The sequence below is a fragment of the Falco cherrug genome, chromosome 6 (assembly GCF_023634085.1).
Source record: "Falco cherrug isolate bFalChe1 chromosome 6, bFalChe1.pri, whole genome shotgun sequence".
NCBI classification, from domain to species: domain Eukaryota; kingdom Metazoa; phylum Chordata; class Aves; order Falconiformes; family Falconidae; genus Falco; species Falco cherrug.
Genome location: NC_073702.1, coordinates 49,914,016 through 49,928,655, shown reverse-complemented (window position 1 = coordinate 49,928,655; position 14,640 = coordinate 49,914,016). Strand labels below are relative to the sequence as shown.

General features: G+C 42.9%; 1 protein-coding gene across 2 annotated transcripts in view; it reads left to right on the top strand.

Annotated features, from left to right (window-relative positions):
- Positions 1-1,295: 1,295 nt before the first annotated feature.
- Positions 1,296-14,640, top strand: part of PHACTR2 (phosphatase and actin regulator 2) — a 141,559-nt gene continuing 128,214 nt past the window's right edge. The window contains exon 1 of one of the 2 annotated variants that reach the window (XM_055713669.1): positions 1,296-1,524. In XM_055713669.1, coding sequence (XP_055569644.1) covers positions 1,380-1,524 — 145 coding nt within the window. In that variant the 5' untranslated portion in view covers positions 1,296-1,379. The remainder of the gene's footprint in view (positions 1,525-14,640) is intronic. The other variant, XM_055713668.1, reaches the window with a different exon arrangement.

Here is a 14,640-nt window from a genome sequence, read left to right as displayed (position 1 = left end):
CAGGAAGGTCTATAAGCATGGAGCTCACTGTTGTGCCCCACAAGGAGAAGCCCCTGCCTCTTGATCTCAGCACAGCCCCACTGGGAAAGCTCTCCACAGCTAGGGAAGGAGCAGGCTGGTCTGTCAGCAGAGGGAAGAAGGAGGGGAAAATAATGAAGGCAATTCCCTGGGAGATGCTGTGCAGAAAAGACCTTTTGACCTGACTGATGGCTGACATACCAGACTCATGTACTGGGTTGATTGCTTGGACAAAGATGAAGGGTGCCTGAGCCCCATGACTGCTGGGAAGCCTGCAAAACCACTGCACCTGGGGAGCTGCACAGGGCTTGGTGTTGAAAGGAGGGCACTTGGTTCCTTGGGTAGAGGCAGAGGACAGAAACCGAATTTCACATGGACAAGTTTCAGACTCGATAGGATTTGATTCAAACCTGGTGAGTGGTAGTTCCTAAGATGTTTTCATACAGCCTAAATGGGACTTTCATATTTGAAAGCTAGATAACATGGCACTGGATGTGTTAAAAATCCAGGGTGATGTCCTGACTATCTTTGCCTTTGTGCCAGTGGCTTCAGGGGAGTGTGGATTTTATTCAAGGCATACAATAAAATGATTTGCCTGTAAAAAGCAGTGGAAACATTAAAAATCCTTTTAAAGATGAATCGTGTCATAAAAGTGTATTTGTAAAACAAACACCAGAATATGAAACCACAGGGCTTGATTTTGTTGTTGCCAAAGTTTGTGTGACTCCAGCTTCTGACCTGGGAGGCAGGAAGAGTACCTTCCTCCCAAAATACTGAGTCACACCGTCGTAAAACTGGTTGTGAAAAGCCTTTTGCCTGCAACCCAAGCCTTAAGAAAGTCTAAGGTGTGTGTGGGGGGGGGGATAGCAGATTTGACTCATTGCCCTCTCTGCTCGGCTGCAGGGCTGCGATGCCTTGTGCAACCTCCCGGTTTTGCGGGGGCCGGGCCAGAGGAGGAGGGAGGGCACCCTGTTACACAAAACAGAAGTGGTGATGTCGGTTGCTCTGCTCTTTTTTAACTGATGCTTCTTTTTTTTTTTTTTTTTTTTTTTCCCCCCAGAGAGTTGGAAATGACTGGAGCAGGGAGCACGAAGACATCCTGGGGGGTGTTTGTGTGTGTGCATCTGCACATACACGCACCATACACACCCCCAGCCCCTGCTTTGCCCCTGTGCAGACACACAACTTGGGCTCCCACAGACCCGAAATCCCCGCCGCTGTCCCGGCGGGGCGGCCCCGCTCCGGCGGGGCGGTCGGAGGCGGGGGGCGGCTCTTCCTCTGCAAACTTTCCCTTTCCCCTCCCTCGCCGCCTCTTTCCCTCCTCTGCTCTCCTCCCTGCCCCTCTCGGCTCCCCGACGGCGATGGCTGAGAGGCCGGGGAGCACCGGGGCCGCACCGCCGCCCCTCTGGTCCTTGCCCGGTCCCCGCGGCCGCTCCCAAAGCGACATCTCCTCCTTCTCCTTCTCCCGCAGAACCTGCCTGCTTCGGTCCAACGTGGGCGGCTCAGGTAAGGGGGAGGGAGGGGAGGGTCCTTGTGTCCGAGCCCCCCCCGCCCCTAGCCGAGCTGAGCTGAGCTGGGGAATGTGGGAAAAGACATCCTCCTCCACACCCTGCCCTGCCTCCCAGACCGAGGTCTGTCTTCTGTCAGTGGCCGAAGCGTGGGTCGCTGGTTTACGTGGTGCTTGAACTGCCCCTCGAGATGATGTTTGGCAGGTTCCTGGCTTTTCATGCCGGTGTCCCCGGGTTTACATGAACCCCAGTGAAGCCGTGGATACCCATCCCGTCACCAAAGCAGCCGACTACAAGGGCAGAAAAGCGCCGGGGAGGCTTCAAGGGTGTATTGCGGGGACATCAAAACTCCACATTCTGCCACTTCACATGTTACACTTCAATTGTATGTTAGAATTTTACCTCATGCACTTATAGCTCCTTGGGGTTTTTCATAAACAGATGAGGCAAAATAAAATACCCAAGAACAAAACACCCCCCCCCCCCACCACCTGTGAGTCAGTATCCCACCATCCTCCTTCAGGAGGTAACTACTGCAATACGAAGTATTGTAGAGGTGATTTGGGTGTGGAAAGTGCCCTTTTGGGACAGACTACGCTTCCTCCAGGATTTGCGATAGCTTTGCTGTGTAAAATGGGAGGAAGTGAGGGTCCTAGTTTACAGTGCAGGTATTTGAAAGTGGCAAAATTAAAATACATACTCAGTTGGGCTATACTTTACTCAGGCTGTTTCCTGAAGTTAGGTATTCAGGAAAATGAAATTCTGGTCTCCATACTGCTGAGCACGTTTTGAAAATGTGTGCTTGTGTGGTTGTAAATCAGCCCTGCTCTGTTGACTAAAACAAGACTGCAGGCACATACGTCCCTGGCGATGTGGGTGTTTTGGATGCACTGGTACACTCTGCTGGACAGAGGTACTCCTGAACCACAGCACCACCAGGGATGCTCCAGTGCGCATTGAGGGACCCCCTCTGCTGCTGCACGAGCAGGACAGCGCGGCGCATGGTTGGGCCTGCAATGGACCACAATGTCCTCTTATGTTGGTTCCTCAGGGAATGTTGAGATGAGGCAGGCCATTTACTTGAGGAAGCTCAAATGCACGGCTACGCCTGCCTGATGAGGAGAGAGGGAGTGAAAGCTTGCTTAGTCACATAGGAGCAAGTAGATTCAACTTGTGGGGCCAGCAGCTGCAGGCAAAAACAACTCTAAGTGGCATTTTCTGCATAATTTTTTTCTCTGCCTTTTTCTGTGTCTACTTAAAAATTACATTGAAGGACATTTGAGATAGGGAGGAGGTTCCAGGGGTTTGTCCAAATCTACTTTTAGGCTCAAGGTGTATTTCAGCACCATCTTGGCAGCGTGCTGCATCAACAACACCCTATGGCTTGATGTGTAACCTGGGTGTGGAGGGATCACCACAGAGGTTGACAAGATTGCCACTATGTCAGTGTTAGACTGTGTTGGTTGTTAGCTTAGCTACAAAGACTACTATCAATGAGCTGGGTTTATTACAAGAGACTGGCAAATCCAGTGGAGGTAAAATGATGGTGTTTTCAAAGATGAGTTGTTATTTGTAGTTTCTTACACACAAAATTTAGGCCTCCCTGTTGCCCTACTTGATTTTTTTCTTTTAATTTTGAGGATGTGCTTCCTGCCAGCAAGTGACAGGAGTTTCTTTCTCTGGTTTTTATTTTTTTGTCATCTTTTCTTTCATTCTTTATTTTCTCTATTGCTGCTTCCTGTATTTTTTTCCAGCTGCTCATTGGACACAACAAAAATACATGCTGCCACACAACTGTTGATTCCCTCTTTAAAAAGGAAAGTATGCATTAAAGATGCAAAGCTATTTAATTTTTAATGTGGTGGTTAGAGAATTGTTTTTATACTGAGATGCCATTAAAATAACCTGCTTTTTCATTCCCCTACTAACCTGGAGAACAATCATAATGGGGACAGAAATGTAAAACACTTAGAGAAACAATATGAGCCTTACTATTTTTTTTTTCTCCTACCTTTTTCTCTAGTTCTACCATTTGATTAAAGTAGGTCACTCATTTACATGAGATGCTACCTGTGCTCCAGCTGCTTCATTTAGAAAAGAGCAATTTGCATTTTAAATAACTTGCAAAATGTTTGCTTGCTGCCTGTTCCTGGAGTGATTCACTTGCAGCTGTTGAAGTCACAAGTTGCAGTTCCTGTTGCATATTTGTCTTCATTTTCTAGATCTTGATGCCAGTTGTATGGTATTGTCTGCTTGCACTCCATTAGCGATGGGTTGGTACCCCTACAGAGGGTTTGCACTGTCCTTTATTTTACCACGTCCCGATCCACTGTTCTCAATGGAGGATCTGTTAAGAGGCAAGATTTGTAGAGACCCATCTGGCTAAGGGAAATATAATAGCCTTTCTAAAAGCAGCTTTGGCAGTGGCTTATAAAATGCATCTGTTTGTTATTCTAGATATGTACATATCTCAAGAGTACAGTGAGGCTCGTCAGGTGGTCCCCATGTTCATGGTACCTGTGCTTTCTTATCCCCACGCCTTCCTCTGCTGTTATCATATGCTGGAAGAAGCAACTTTCACTTTCTGGTATCACTTGACAGCATCTCACTTCATTTGCTGCAGTCCAGTTTGAAAGGAGAATGTATTTTCAGGTTTTTCTTCTTCTTAAAGCTGGCCTTTTCTTGTAGGGTTAGTGGTAGAAGATTACTTAATTCCCCTCTCTGGGCTGGCATCTCACCCATTGCTGTATCAGGCCTTTACCTTCCAACTCTTCCTTTACTTTTGGGAAGAACCTGGGGGGAATAAACTCATCATGAGCAAAGGTGGCACAATCTAGACTTTTGATTTAGACCCTGGAAAAGTGTAATATCAGTGAAGTTCAGAGCCTCTCTGGCAGGTGTAGGCTGTGCATTACTTCAGCATTGTGGTACATCCCACCTGACAACTGGCTACTTTTCCAGAGCATCTCAAGGAGATTTGAGAAGAAAAACACATTCTCCTAAAATTTCAGAGCAACACCAGAGCCACTTCAAGAAAGCTTCTTGCATTACATACCTTTAAGCAACCTTCCAAGTTCAGTGACTAGATTTAAACCAACCTTAGAAGGTGGGTCAAGTTTGCCAAGTTTCTTGATTTGCCCAGCATAGATGAGGACTGAACTGCATCTGAAACAAAGACCCTGTTCAAATACTTTCCCAGAATTTCTCCAAAATCTAGATTTGGTGGCTATGCGGCTGAGGGCAGCTCTTAGCGTGGGCAGTGAGCCCTGGGTGCAGGGTGGAAGGGGATGTTGCTGTTCCCTATCAGTCACCTTTGTGCTCCAGTTGCAGGACGGCAGCGGTGGTTCTCTTTGTGACAACCCTCAGGCACCAACCTGAGCTACTGTGGTGCCTGTTCTTTATCTGCATGTCCACGTAGACAGTTTTCAGTTTGCTCTCTTTAGTGTTGTGGGTTTTGCTATACAGCCTTGCATTTTCTTCTGAAGGTGGTGAGGTTTGTGGTGAGACACATCTTGGTGAAAAGGGAACTTTACTGCTCAGACCAGAAGTAAAAAACCCACCCATTTCTCCACTCTAGGATTGACACTGTTATATTGCTGCAGTTCCTCTTGATGTCTTGCTCTTTAGCAAGGAGAAGTTTCAGATAATTTGTTCCACTGCTAAGAAGCTCACCTTTCAGGTAGAGAGGTGAGCTTCTCATGCATGTTTCCGTTCTTTTCATGCTTTTTTCCATGCTTTTCTGGTGACACACACACAAAAAAACCCTACCTGAGAATTAAGGCAGCAATTCATCAATACCTTAGACTCTACACCAGATGCTGGGTTGCAGCAGAGTGAAAGGCTGAGGGCAAATGCCAGTACTGTCTCAAAACTTATACATATCAGTATTTTGGGGGGAATTTTTGGCTAGCAAACTGGTCCTTTTCAGGTTAATTTATTCAAAATGGTAATGAGAATCAGCTATGATGCCATTTGCTGCTGACTTTAGAATAGGGTGGGTAAAAAGATAGCTTAAAATCCCTCAGTTAAGTGAAGAACTGGGGAAGCTTTCATAGTGACCAGAGCATCAGAGTGGCTGATGTTGGTTGGGAAGAAAACTGACAAATTTTGGACTTATTTGAGCTTTTAATGCTTAGAATGCTCTACTTTGCAAATTTAACAAATGTCAGATTTTCTTCTTAACCGAGAAATTTTCTGGTTAATGCAAAGGAAATGTTTTTGATGGTTGAAGGTATTTGAGAATACTCTTACTCTAGACATTGACTTGATTATCTAGGGGCACGGACTCTCGGGAAAAAGCTAAATTTTGGGTGGGTAGGTAGTTAGCTGCTAAAGTTTGTCTGTCTTTCCCTCTGCACTTGTACTCATATTTCCCAAAATGGCTACAGATTCCATTTGGTTGGATCTATGTCCATATGCACCAAGCTAGAGCTCTACCAAGGTCTATGGGAGTTGCATTAGTGTTTGTGAAGAAGAGATCAGATGTGCTTTGGGAGGTCATTTAGATAGGGGGGGGTCACTCATCAGGATGGGGGTGAGGAGGAAGCAGCCTCATCATGTGGAAGAACTCTCATAACTAAACCAACTGGTTTTGGCACATTATATGAAAATATGGGAGTCAGGGAAAAACATGATTCTCCATTGTATGAAGCAGGATGTGTTTACAATAGAAATCAAAGTACAGAATTTAGCAAGAAGCCCAAAGCAGATAATCTGGCGTAGGAAACTACAGAAGTTAAGACAAATAATAATTTTGGGGAATTTAGAAACCAGACTCAACACGACTATGTCATTTTCAAGAGATAGTACATCCTGTCACTAAGTCCAGGATAATATTTTCCCATCAATTGAAAATTTAAACTCAGAAAGAGGCAGCAAACATAACCATATGCAATTTGACATATGCTTATAGAATTGAAGCATCTACTTCTTTGTAATAACCTGGAAACACACTTAGATCGTTGACCCATAAAGTTAAATCCCATTCTGGTCATCCGTATATGTAACCTGGAGTTTCAGAAGGGTGCTGGGGAAAAATCCAGGAGCCTTATAACATTTTGTACTGCATACATTGACAAAGTTCAAGTCTGCCTGAACACTTGTTTACTTTACAAGATTAGATGGGTGTGCAGGGAAGAAATGTGCGACAGAATTTAGTCAGCCATTTCTAATATGAGTTTATACCATAATGCATATGAAATAAGAGTCTGCCTGTTTTATACTGGACTAAAAGTTATTATTCCACACCAACTCTTGCAGAATAACTGGGGTAGGTTCTTGGTATTAGCAAGCCTGATTAAGCCTAAGTGTGAAAGGGGGAACATTGGGAACATGATGGTTTACACATACAAACCATGTATACTGGGTGTCATTTACACATGACCCAGTTTCTGGGACAACTTTAGAATCAAATATTCAGACTTGTGCTCATGCTTAAAAAAAAAAAAAAGTATTTTCTAAATGTAGTAATAATCTCCATAGTTGGCTAAGTAGAAATTGGACAGCAGACATTGGCAGTGTAGGATTTAATGCGTATTTTGCAGCAACTAATCAGTAGCTGACTGTGGGATCTGTTCAGCATTTTGCTACTGTGTTTTCGATTCTCAAGGCCCTTTGGCATTTAGCACTTCCTGCTGTGTGTGGCTTCTAGCAAGTAACCATTTAATATCAGACCGCATGTCAAGTATGAAGCCTGAAGAAATGATCTAAAGAGTAGTTGAAGAAGACTTTTTCTCTTACTGAACGTAAGCAAGTTTGGTTTGAAAACCTAATGTTTCATCAGTCAAATCCACTGTTAGCATAAATCATTTTCCTTCCTCACTCCCACCCCCCTCTTTTTGCTGTTATTTCCTGTAAAAGCAAGCACTATTTAAGGTCAAAGGGCTGGGGATAGTTTCAAATGATGGTGAAGAATTTACGTTTTTATTTATTTTTGCTTTTTGAAATCATAATCTTTTCAGTGCCAGAAATCCTGTAGGATTTCAGTTTTCAGTAATACCAGCATTAGTCTTGCTTCTGAATTTTTAGTAGTTCTCATTGAACAGGCTTTAGCATAAGGCAAAGATATCTTCAGTGGTAATCTTTGCTTTTTAAATTTTTTTTTTCCCCTAGCATTTTACCTAGCATGTTGCTATTTTTAACAGATTCAGAGGTTAGTTTTTCTCAGGTACAAACCAAGCAGCACAAAAGGAAAAATATCTAGAAGAAAATAGAAAATCCTGACTTCAGTGTTCTGAGTTCAATCACTTTTCATTTTATCTTTGAAATTGTCGGTCTTAAAACCCACCACAACAAGGGATGCTCTTGCTTTCCATTCATACGGAAAGCAGAGAGATCTTCCTGAAATACCAGCAGAGTTTGTAGGCAGTCAGCACTTCCCTTGGTGATGAGCTGAGAAGTCTTGCTCCCCATCATGCAGTTTTGATGCAGAATTGGGATTTAAAAGGTGTTGTGTTGTATAGATTCTACGAGTGTTTTCGGTGTTGTCATGATTTTTGAGTTTTGAAAGGCTGAAGTAGTAAAATACTAGTAAATTGTATCAGTATCAAGTATTTAGCATAACGGGGTCAGAAGCGTTGTTTTTAGTACAGCCTGAAGCTTCACAGCCACTATACTTTGCAAGTTCACCGTGCCCTCAGATAGAGAACTTCATAATGAAGTGGAGCTAAAGAACAGCTTAAACCACTGTGTTTTGGTGGTAAGACACTTTTCTACCCTCTCTTCTCTCTCTCATGTTTCTTTTATATTTCTGGCACATTCTGCATTGCCCTTCCCATTTCTCACGCTGTTAAAACTCCTTGGCTATATTCACACCAATACAGGGCCGAGCAGTCAGGGGCTGGGAGGGAAACATAGAAGCAGGAGTGTTCTACCGGAGATGGGAACACGGTGACTCCTCACAGGCTAAAACACTGTGTGAAAATGGCTTCTCTTTGAAATAATGATCATGTTTTGTACTAAGTGTCTTATTTTTTTTTCAGAAAATGTAGAATATAATAGGTATTTTAAATTAAATATGTATTTTATAGCTTTTGTAACGTTTGCACGATTTACAGTATCCAGCAGAAAAACTTGTCTGGGTAGAGTGGACTGCTATTAAAAGCAGTTACTTTTTCTTTCCCTTCAACTTCAGACATGACTTCAGTCTCGCACGCAAATGGTGTTGGCTCCCACTTGGGGAATTAGCCCAGCTGCATAGTACCACACACCATTTCTGTTGGCTGGATGCATCAGTTGGTAGCTCAGTTTTGGTACCTTTACCCAAGTTGTTTCTATCTATACTGGAAATAAAAGGCACTCATCTCTTTCTTCCTTTCACCTTCTCCCCACTCCTTTGCTCCCCTCTTCCTTACTAGGGAATTTTTCAATTTTGGGAATTCATCGGGAAGGGAAAAAAAGAAAAAAATTCTAAAATGAAAAAAAAAAAGAGGGTTGCTGAATATTAGAAACAGAGAAGTGCCTCAGAGCCTTTTTAAGATAAAACTTGGCATGGTGGCAAGGATCAGGAAAAGGCTGAACTCTGCCACAATCCCTAATTCATTTCATGTCGTTAAGTTAGCTAAAGTTTATTTGAATACAAATGTATCCTGGTCAAATAAGAGTTTTGTGAAAGTCAACTTTTTGTAGTAACAATCCTGATTTCAGGCACATTTCTGCATTTTCTGGAGTAATATCTGACAGAATTTGAAAATGGTAAATTGTCACTTCAAAAAGTGAGTCTAAGGTTTTTAGAATTTGATATAGAGGGGTTTTTTTCTTCTAGTTTGGGGAGCAGGAACAGGAGCAAAGGCAGCAAAGAAGTGTCAGAATTTCCCTGGCACAGAAATGTGATTATCCTAAGGGGCCCATCCACCTATACAGGGCAAGTGTACCCACTGCCACTTGGTTATGGCTAAATGGTCAGATATCAAATTCTTTAAGGGTTCAAATGCCTTCTTGAAGGAATAAGGATGTTCAGTACTTCAGAGAACCAGACCCTAAAGAGCACAATGAACAAAGCTCCCCTTTCAGCACATGTTTGCTTTTCTTGTTTTTTGGGGAAGAATCACAGCTTTTAAGATACCTGTGCCTCATGTACACAGTACTCGAGAAAATTAAGGCAGCAAGCAGAATTGGTGTTGAGGTATGTTTTTGTATCACCTACAAGCACAGTAAAGAAGAGCTTGTGGTGCTTTTGCAGTTGAATGTGTCCTAGTTGCAGACCTTTGTGTTCACAGGCAGCTGTATTTAAACATTGTGAGTGAACAGATAACTAGCAGTCATCTGCTTGCCACTTTTTAATTTATTTCCTCTGTTGTCCAGTGTAAGGGCTGACAGTTAACGTTAGTGGTTTAAACCACCAATGAAACTGTGAACTTTTTATCTGAAAGAAGCACTTGCTGCCGAAAAGGCAGCATCTACAAGCATAATTCTGATTTTTTTTTTCTGATTAAAAGCAGTTTTGGTAAGCTCAGAAGGGTTGGATTTGAAATAAGTTGTTTTACTTACACAGACAGAGCAAGCGTAATCCATCAGGGACCAGCAGACATCCCAAGTCACAATACAAACTGCTCTAGCCCCAAGGATGAAGTATGGCATGCTGCTTTTGTTATTTGGGCTATAGGCACCTCTGCCTGTGTTACTGAGTCTCAACTCTGTATCCTTGGAAATGAGCTGAGAGGGAGAGTCAGAGCTCCCCAGAGGCACAGCATCTTTCTTCCAGCCATATGACTTTTTGCACCCTGAACATTTAAAAATAATGGTGCCTTCCTGTTATGCCTTGCTGCAAACAAAACTGAATGGCAATATTTCACATCGTGTTTTCTTTAGTGAATGGCCAATCCAAAAAATATGCTACCACTCAGCTATTTAAGTCTTTGGAGACACATCTGCTATGAATTTTGCCTCATTCTTTAGAATTTGAGATAAACAATAGCTTTTGATCTGCAAATAGCAAGAATTATTTTGGAGAAAGATTTCCAAAGGATTGATGCCATAATTTTCAGAGCTTTCTCTTATTTATATAGTCAGCTTGAGTTTTGTCTAATGAGATTTTCATATGATGAGCTGGTGAATGTATATATGATTTTGTAGGTGATTTCAAGTCTCACAAGCCAACAGCACCCATTTCACTCCGTGATATGGATGTTTATCACTGGGCACATGGTACATGACTGCATTGTACTGCAGCTTGTGCATTTAGAGGTCTATCAGAAACAGCATCTGAAAGCTACACCCTTGCAGTGCAGCATCTGCCAGACCTGGAGAGAAACAGCAGAATGAATGACTTGCTTTCAGCTACAGGGGTGAAAGGCTTTGGGGAGAGCTTGGGGCTTCAGACATGCTGCCTGCCCTTTTTGGGCTCTGTGTCCAAGAGCTCTCCTGATCATCACCAGACACTGGAAGAAAGTTTGTCCCCTTGCAGCTTCCATGGGGACAAATAAAACCTTTCACTCAGTGCCTGTCCCAGAGGCATGCCAGGTCCTTGGTCTGCCCATCCTTGGGTGAGGGAAAGTGGCACACCATTTCGAAACAGCAAGGTAATTGCCTAACAGCAAATTAGGGTTACTTTGAAATCACTCTTAATTCAAGTTAGGTTAAGAAAAATGCAGGCAAAGGCATTTTTTTTAGAATGTCTAAAATAACACAGTTGCCAGTCTTTTGAAAAGAGAAAGGAAACATCACCAACAGAGTGAGTGCCTGTAACTGGTCTGTGAATTCAGAGGAAGAAAGACCCATCAGACATAGTCTTGGGGTCAGCAGTTTAAATAAAGATTTTTTTATACTTCTTTTCTTACATCTTCTAAAAAGTTTGTAATATTGTCTGTTTTGCATGGGTTTGCCCTTCAGTGGAATTTTCATCATTTAGCAAAATTGGAAATTACCTATGGCAAGCAACAAAGTTGGTATCACATAACTATCTGGCAAGTGAAAATAACTTGGTGGAGTGCACAGCTGTTGCAACTTCATTGTGCTATTGTGTAAACTCTGTGGGGAAAAAGATATTTGTTCCCCTTGTTCTAGGCCAAGACTGGAAAAGTGCTGCAAGCACAGGAGGGGCACGTGTAAAAGAAGTTTGCTGGAAGCGACATTTATTGAGCTGGGGAATAGTCTCTCAAGAGGAACAGTGAAAGCTACCCTGCTGGAAGCACTTACAACCAGAGCTGGAAATGCACTAAAAAGTATGTGAGAAGAAACTGTTGCAGTGGTAATGAGAAGGGTCTTTTGCAGTTGTGGATTTTTTTTATTGCTCTGCATTTAGGCCAAGTCAGAAATGGCAGTGGGGGACACGGGACTGAGCCATCCACCTGCACCAGACACACTAGGCTAAGGAGACAGAGATGGGTCTGGCATTTTGGCTGGATGGAAGAGCCACATCTATGTCCCCCTATCTGTGGTAGGGTGTCCTCTTCACCTCTGTTAGAAGCAGAGAGAAGCAAAAGAGATGGGAAGGAATTCTCCCAAGCAGCAAAGAAATAACTGACAGTAAGATAAGTGAAACAAAAGAGCAAAACCAAAGGACGTTCACCCTTGGTGTTTTGAAAAGTGGTCGTGTTACACTCATTTTTACCCTAGGCTTAAGATAAATATATATTTGGATGAGTTTAGGTGAATATTTAGATGAATTCTAGGCAATGAGGTCTTGACAGTGAGAAGTCCATCAAATAAACAAGTTTTGTCTACCTTCTAAGGCCATTGCTATTTCTAAAATAAATTATATCAAGGATATTTTAATTCAGGCACTAATTAGTGAATTCTAATACTTAATACAACTCCGTACTTCTACTCCAGTGAATTTGTCTCAGTTATATATACTCCACAGAGGAAACAAATCCCAGAAAACTAAATTTCATGCATATCATATATGAAGTAAATGGGATTTGATCCAAAATGTTTTTATACAAACACTGATTACCATAATAATGGAAGAGAGGGGGGAAAATCCAGAAAGAGCTCTGTAAACGGCAGTATGCATCTCTCAGACTCAGGATTAGATGATTCAGACTATGCACATTTATAAGAAGGACCTGAGTTTCAAAAATACATGCAAATGATTTCTGATTCTAATCCTTTTACATGTCAATAAAAGCTATCAAAATATGTGCACTTTTCGGTAGTTCTAATCTCCATTTGTTAATGGGAGCTTAATCTTTTAGAAACAGAGTTGTTGTAAGAGTGGCTTTCATCTTCTGCGGCAATTTGGGATCACTGTGAAAGTGATTTGACCAGTGTAATAATTATAGGAGGAAAAATCAGAAGCCATGTTCAGTGGCATTTTATAGATGCCAGATGTCTGTGGGATTCACTCTGATGCTGAAGACGCCTGCAGTAAACGCTGGTGTGGTTCAGGGAACTGAAACATCTTGCTTGTCTTCTAATGGAATATCTTCCCTCCATGGTACTCTGAGGGGATGTAATGTCCCTAAGTGGATTGCTCTGAGCCTGGGAATTTCTGTAACAGCACTGAACATCGGCTGAGCCATGTGGGTAGTGTCATTGAAATACTCTGCTATAGAATTGCAGGGCAGTTTTAAGTAGGGGTGCATATTTTACGCATAAAATTGCAGTACAGATTCTTCTGTTGAGAATTCATAACATGCAAGGAATAAGAGCATGTCAGGTATGCCCTGACCTATCAATAGGCATTGATAGGTTCTTGGGTATGATGGTGTGTGTATATGTGAAAAAATAACTAACCACCTTCAGTTCAGTCCAGTTCATTTAAATGATACTTTTCTAAACCACTGAAGTGTAAGCGTCCAGCTATCAGGCTGCTGGAGCCTTGCTTCCTCTGCTAGAAAATACAGGTACGCAGTCACAGGGAGGGAAGGAACCAATTGGTAGCTATCAGGCATCTCTCTCCAAGAGGAAGGCTGAAGGCTGAAGGCTACCATGTGGACCCTTGCTCTGAACAGGGAAGCAGGGTTCAGTCACTGTGCTTCGAGACTGACAGGGAAGGACAAAGAGCTGGGCATCCCCTTCCTTTCCCCCTCCAGTCTGTGCTGACATTTCTCCTCCAATTTAAGTGTATTTGGTGTAGTGTAGTAAAAATGTAGACATTTTTATCTCTCAGCAAAGGCATTGGCTTTGAGAAAAGGGAGATGAGCCAGCACTTCCAGCAGACCCAGCATCTGTCAGCAGACCATGCAGCTCGGGCTGTGCCAGTGTGGTCCAGCCAAGCCATTGCTGTGACTGGACCCACCCCAGCTTCACCTTCAGCTGTGTGCAGCCCTCTCCTTTGGTGCGCAGCAGTACGCTGCCACTGAAGCCTACTGCAGTGTTTCTGGCTTGTGATTTCATTGTGACTTTCCAGTGTTTAATACTGTTTTGGTTTGGCTCTTACACTCTCGGTTGTTGGTGAGGTTTTTTTTGAACAGCTGCTGGATTTCTTTGATGTTGAAAACTTCTGGAAACATGATTCTGCCATGTCCAGGCACTCAGAAATTGGGAGAAAGAGACAGAAAAATCTACTGTTGTCTTTTCATTCAAAATTATGTTTCTGGAGGCTTGATTCATTATGTTGGTTCACTTGTGGCTGGCAGTGCTGCTATTGCTATTGACTTCAAAAGGCTTTGGCTCAGGTTGAAATACATCGCTACAGCTTTTATCCCAGGAAGGGCTCTTTGCAACACTTTACAAGATGAGATGATCTGAAGTCAAATATCACAGTCCTGTGGAAGGCAAACGTCCCTTTGGGACCAGACTGAGGGTTTTTTCAGTTCCAGTCTCTTAAGAAAATCCTGATGTAAGCAGGCATGAGATGCATTGACATGTTTTGTGATTGCCCAGGCTCAATAATAATCAAAATTAATGTGAGATTATTTTCCAAAGGAAATTAAACAAGGAGCAAGTAGAAAGCATCTACAGCAATTTCATAGTAGGCAACATTATATGGTGCCTTCTTTTTCCTGTGAAATCCCTATGAAAGTACACACTTGATGATGTGGGGGTCTCCAGGCAGCCCAGCTTCATAGGAAAAGGTCTCCTAGGGGGATCAGAGTTCTGCCTGGGCTCCTTGTTACTTACGTAAGGACAAGAAAAGGAGGGGATTGTCTGTAATGCACAGAGCCCATCCAACCTCTTCTGTCTGTCCGTGGGAGTGAGGAGCATGTTGGCTCTTCTTCTCTGACGTGTG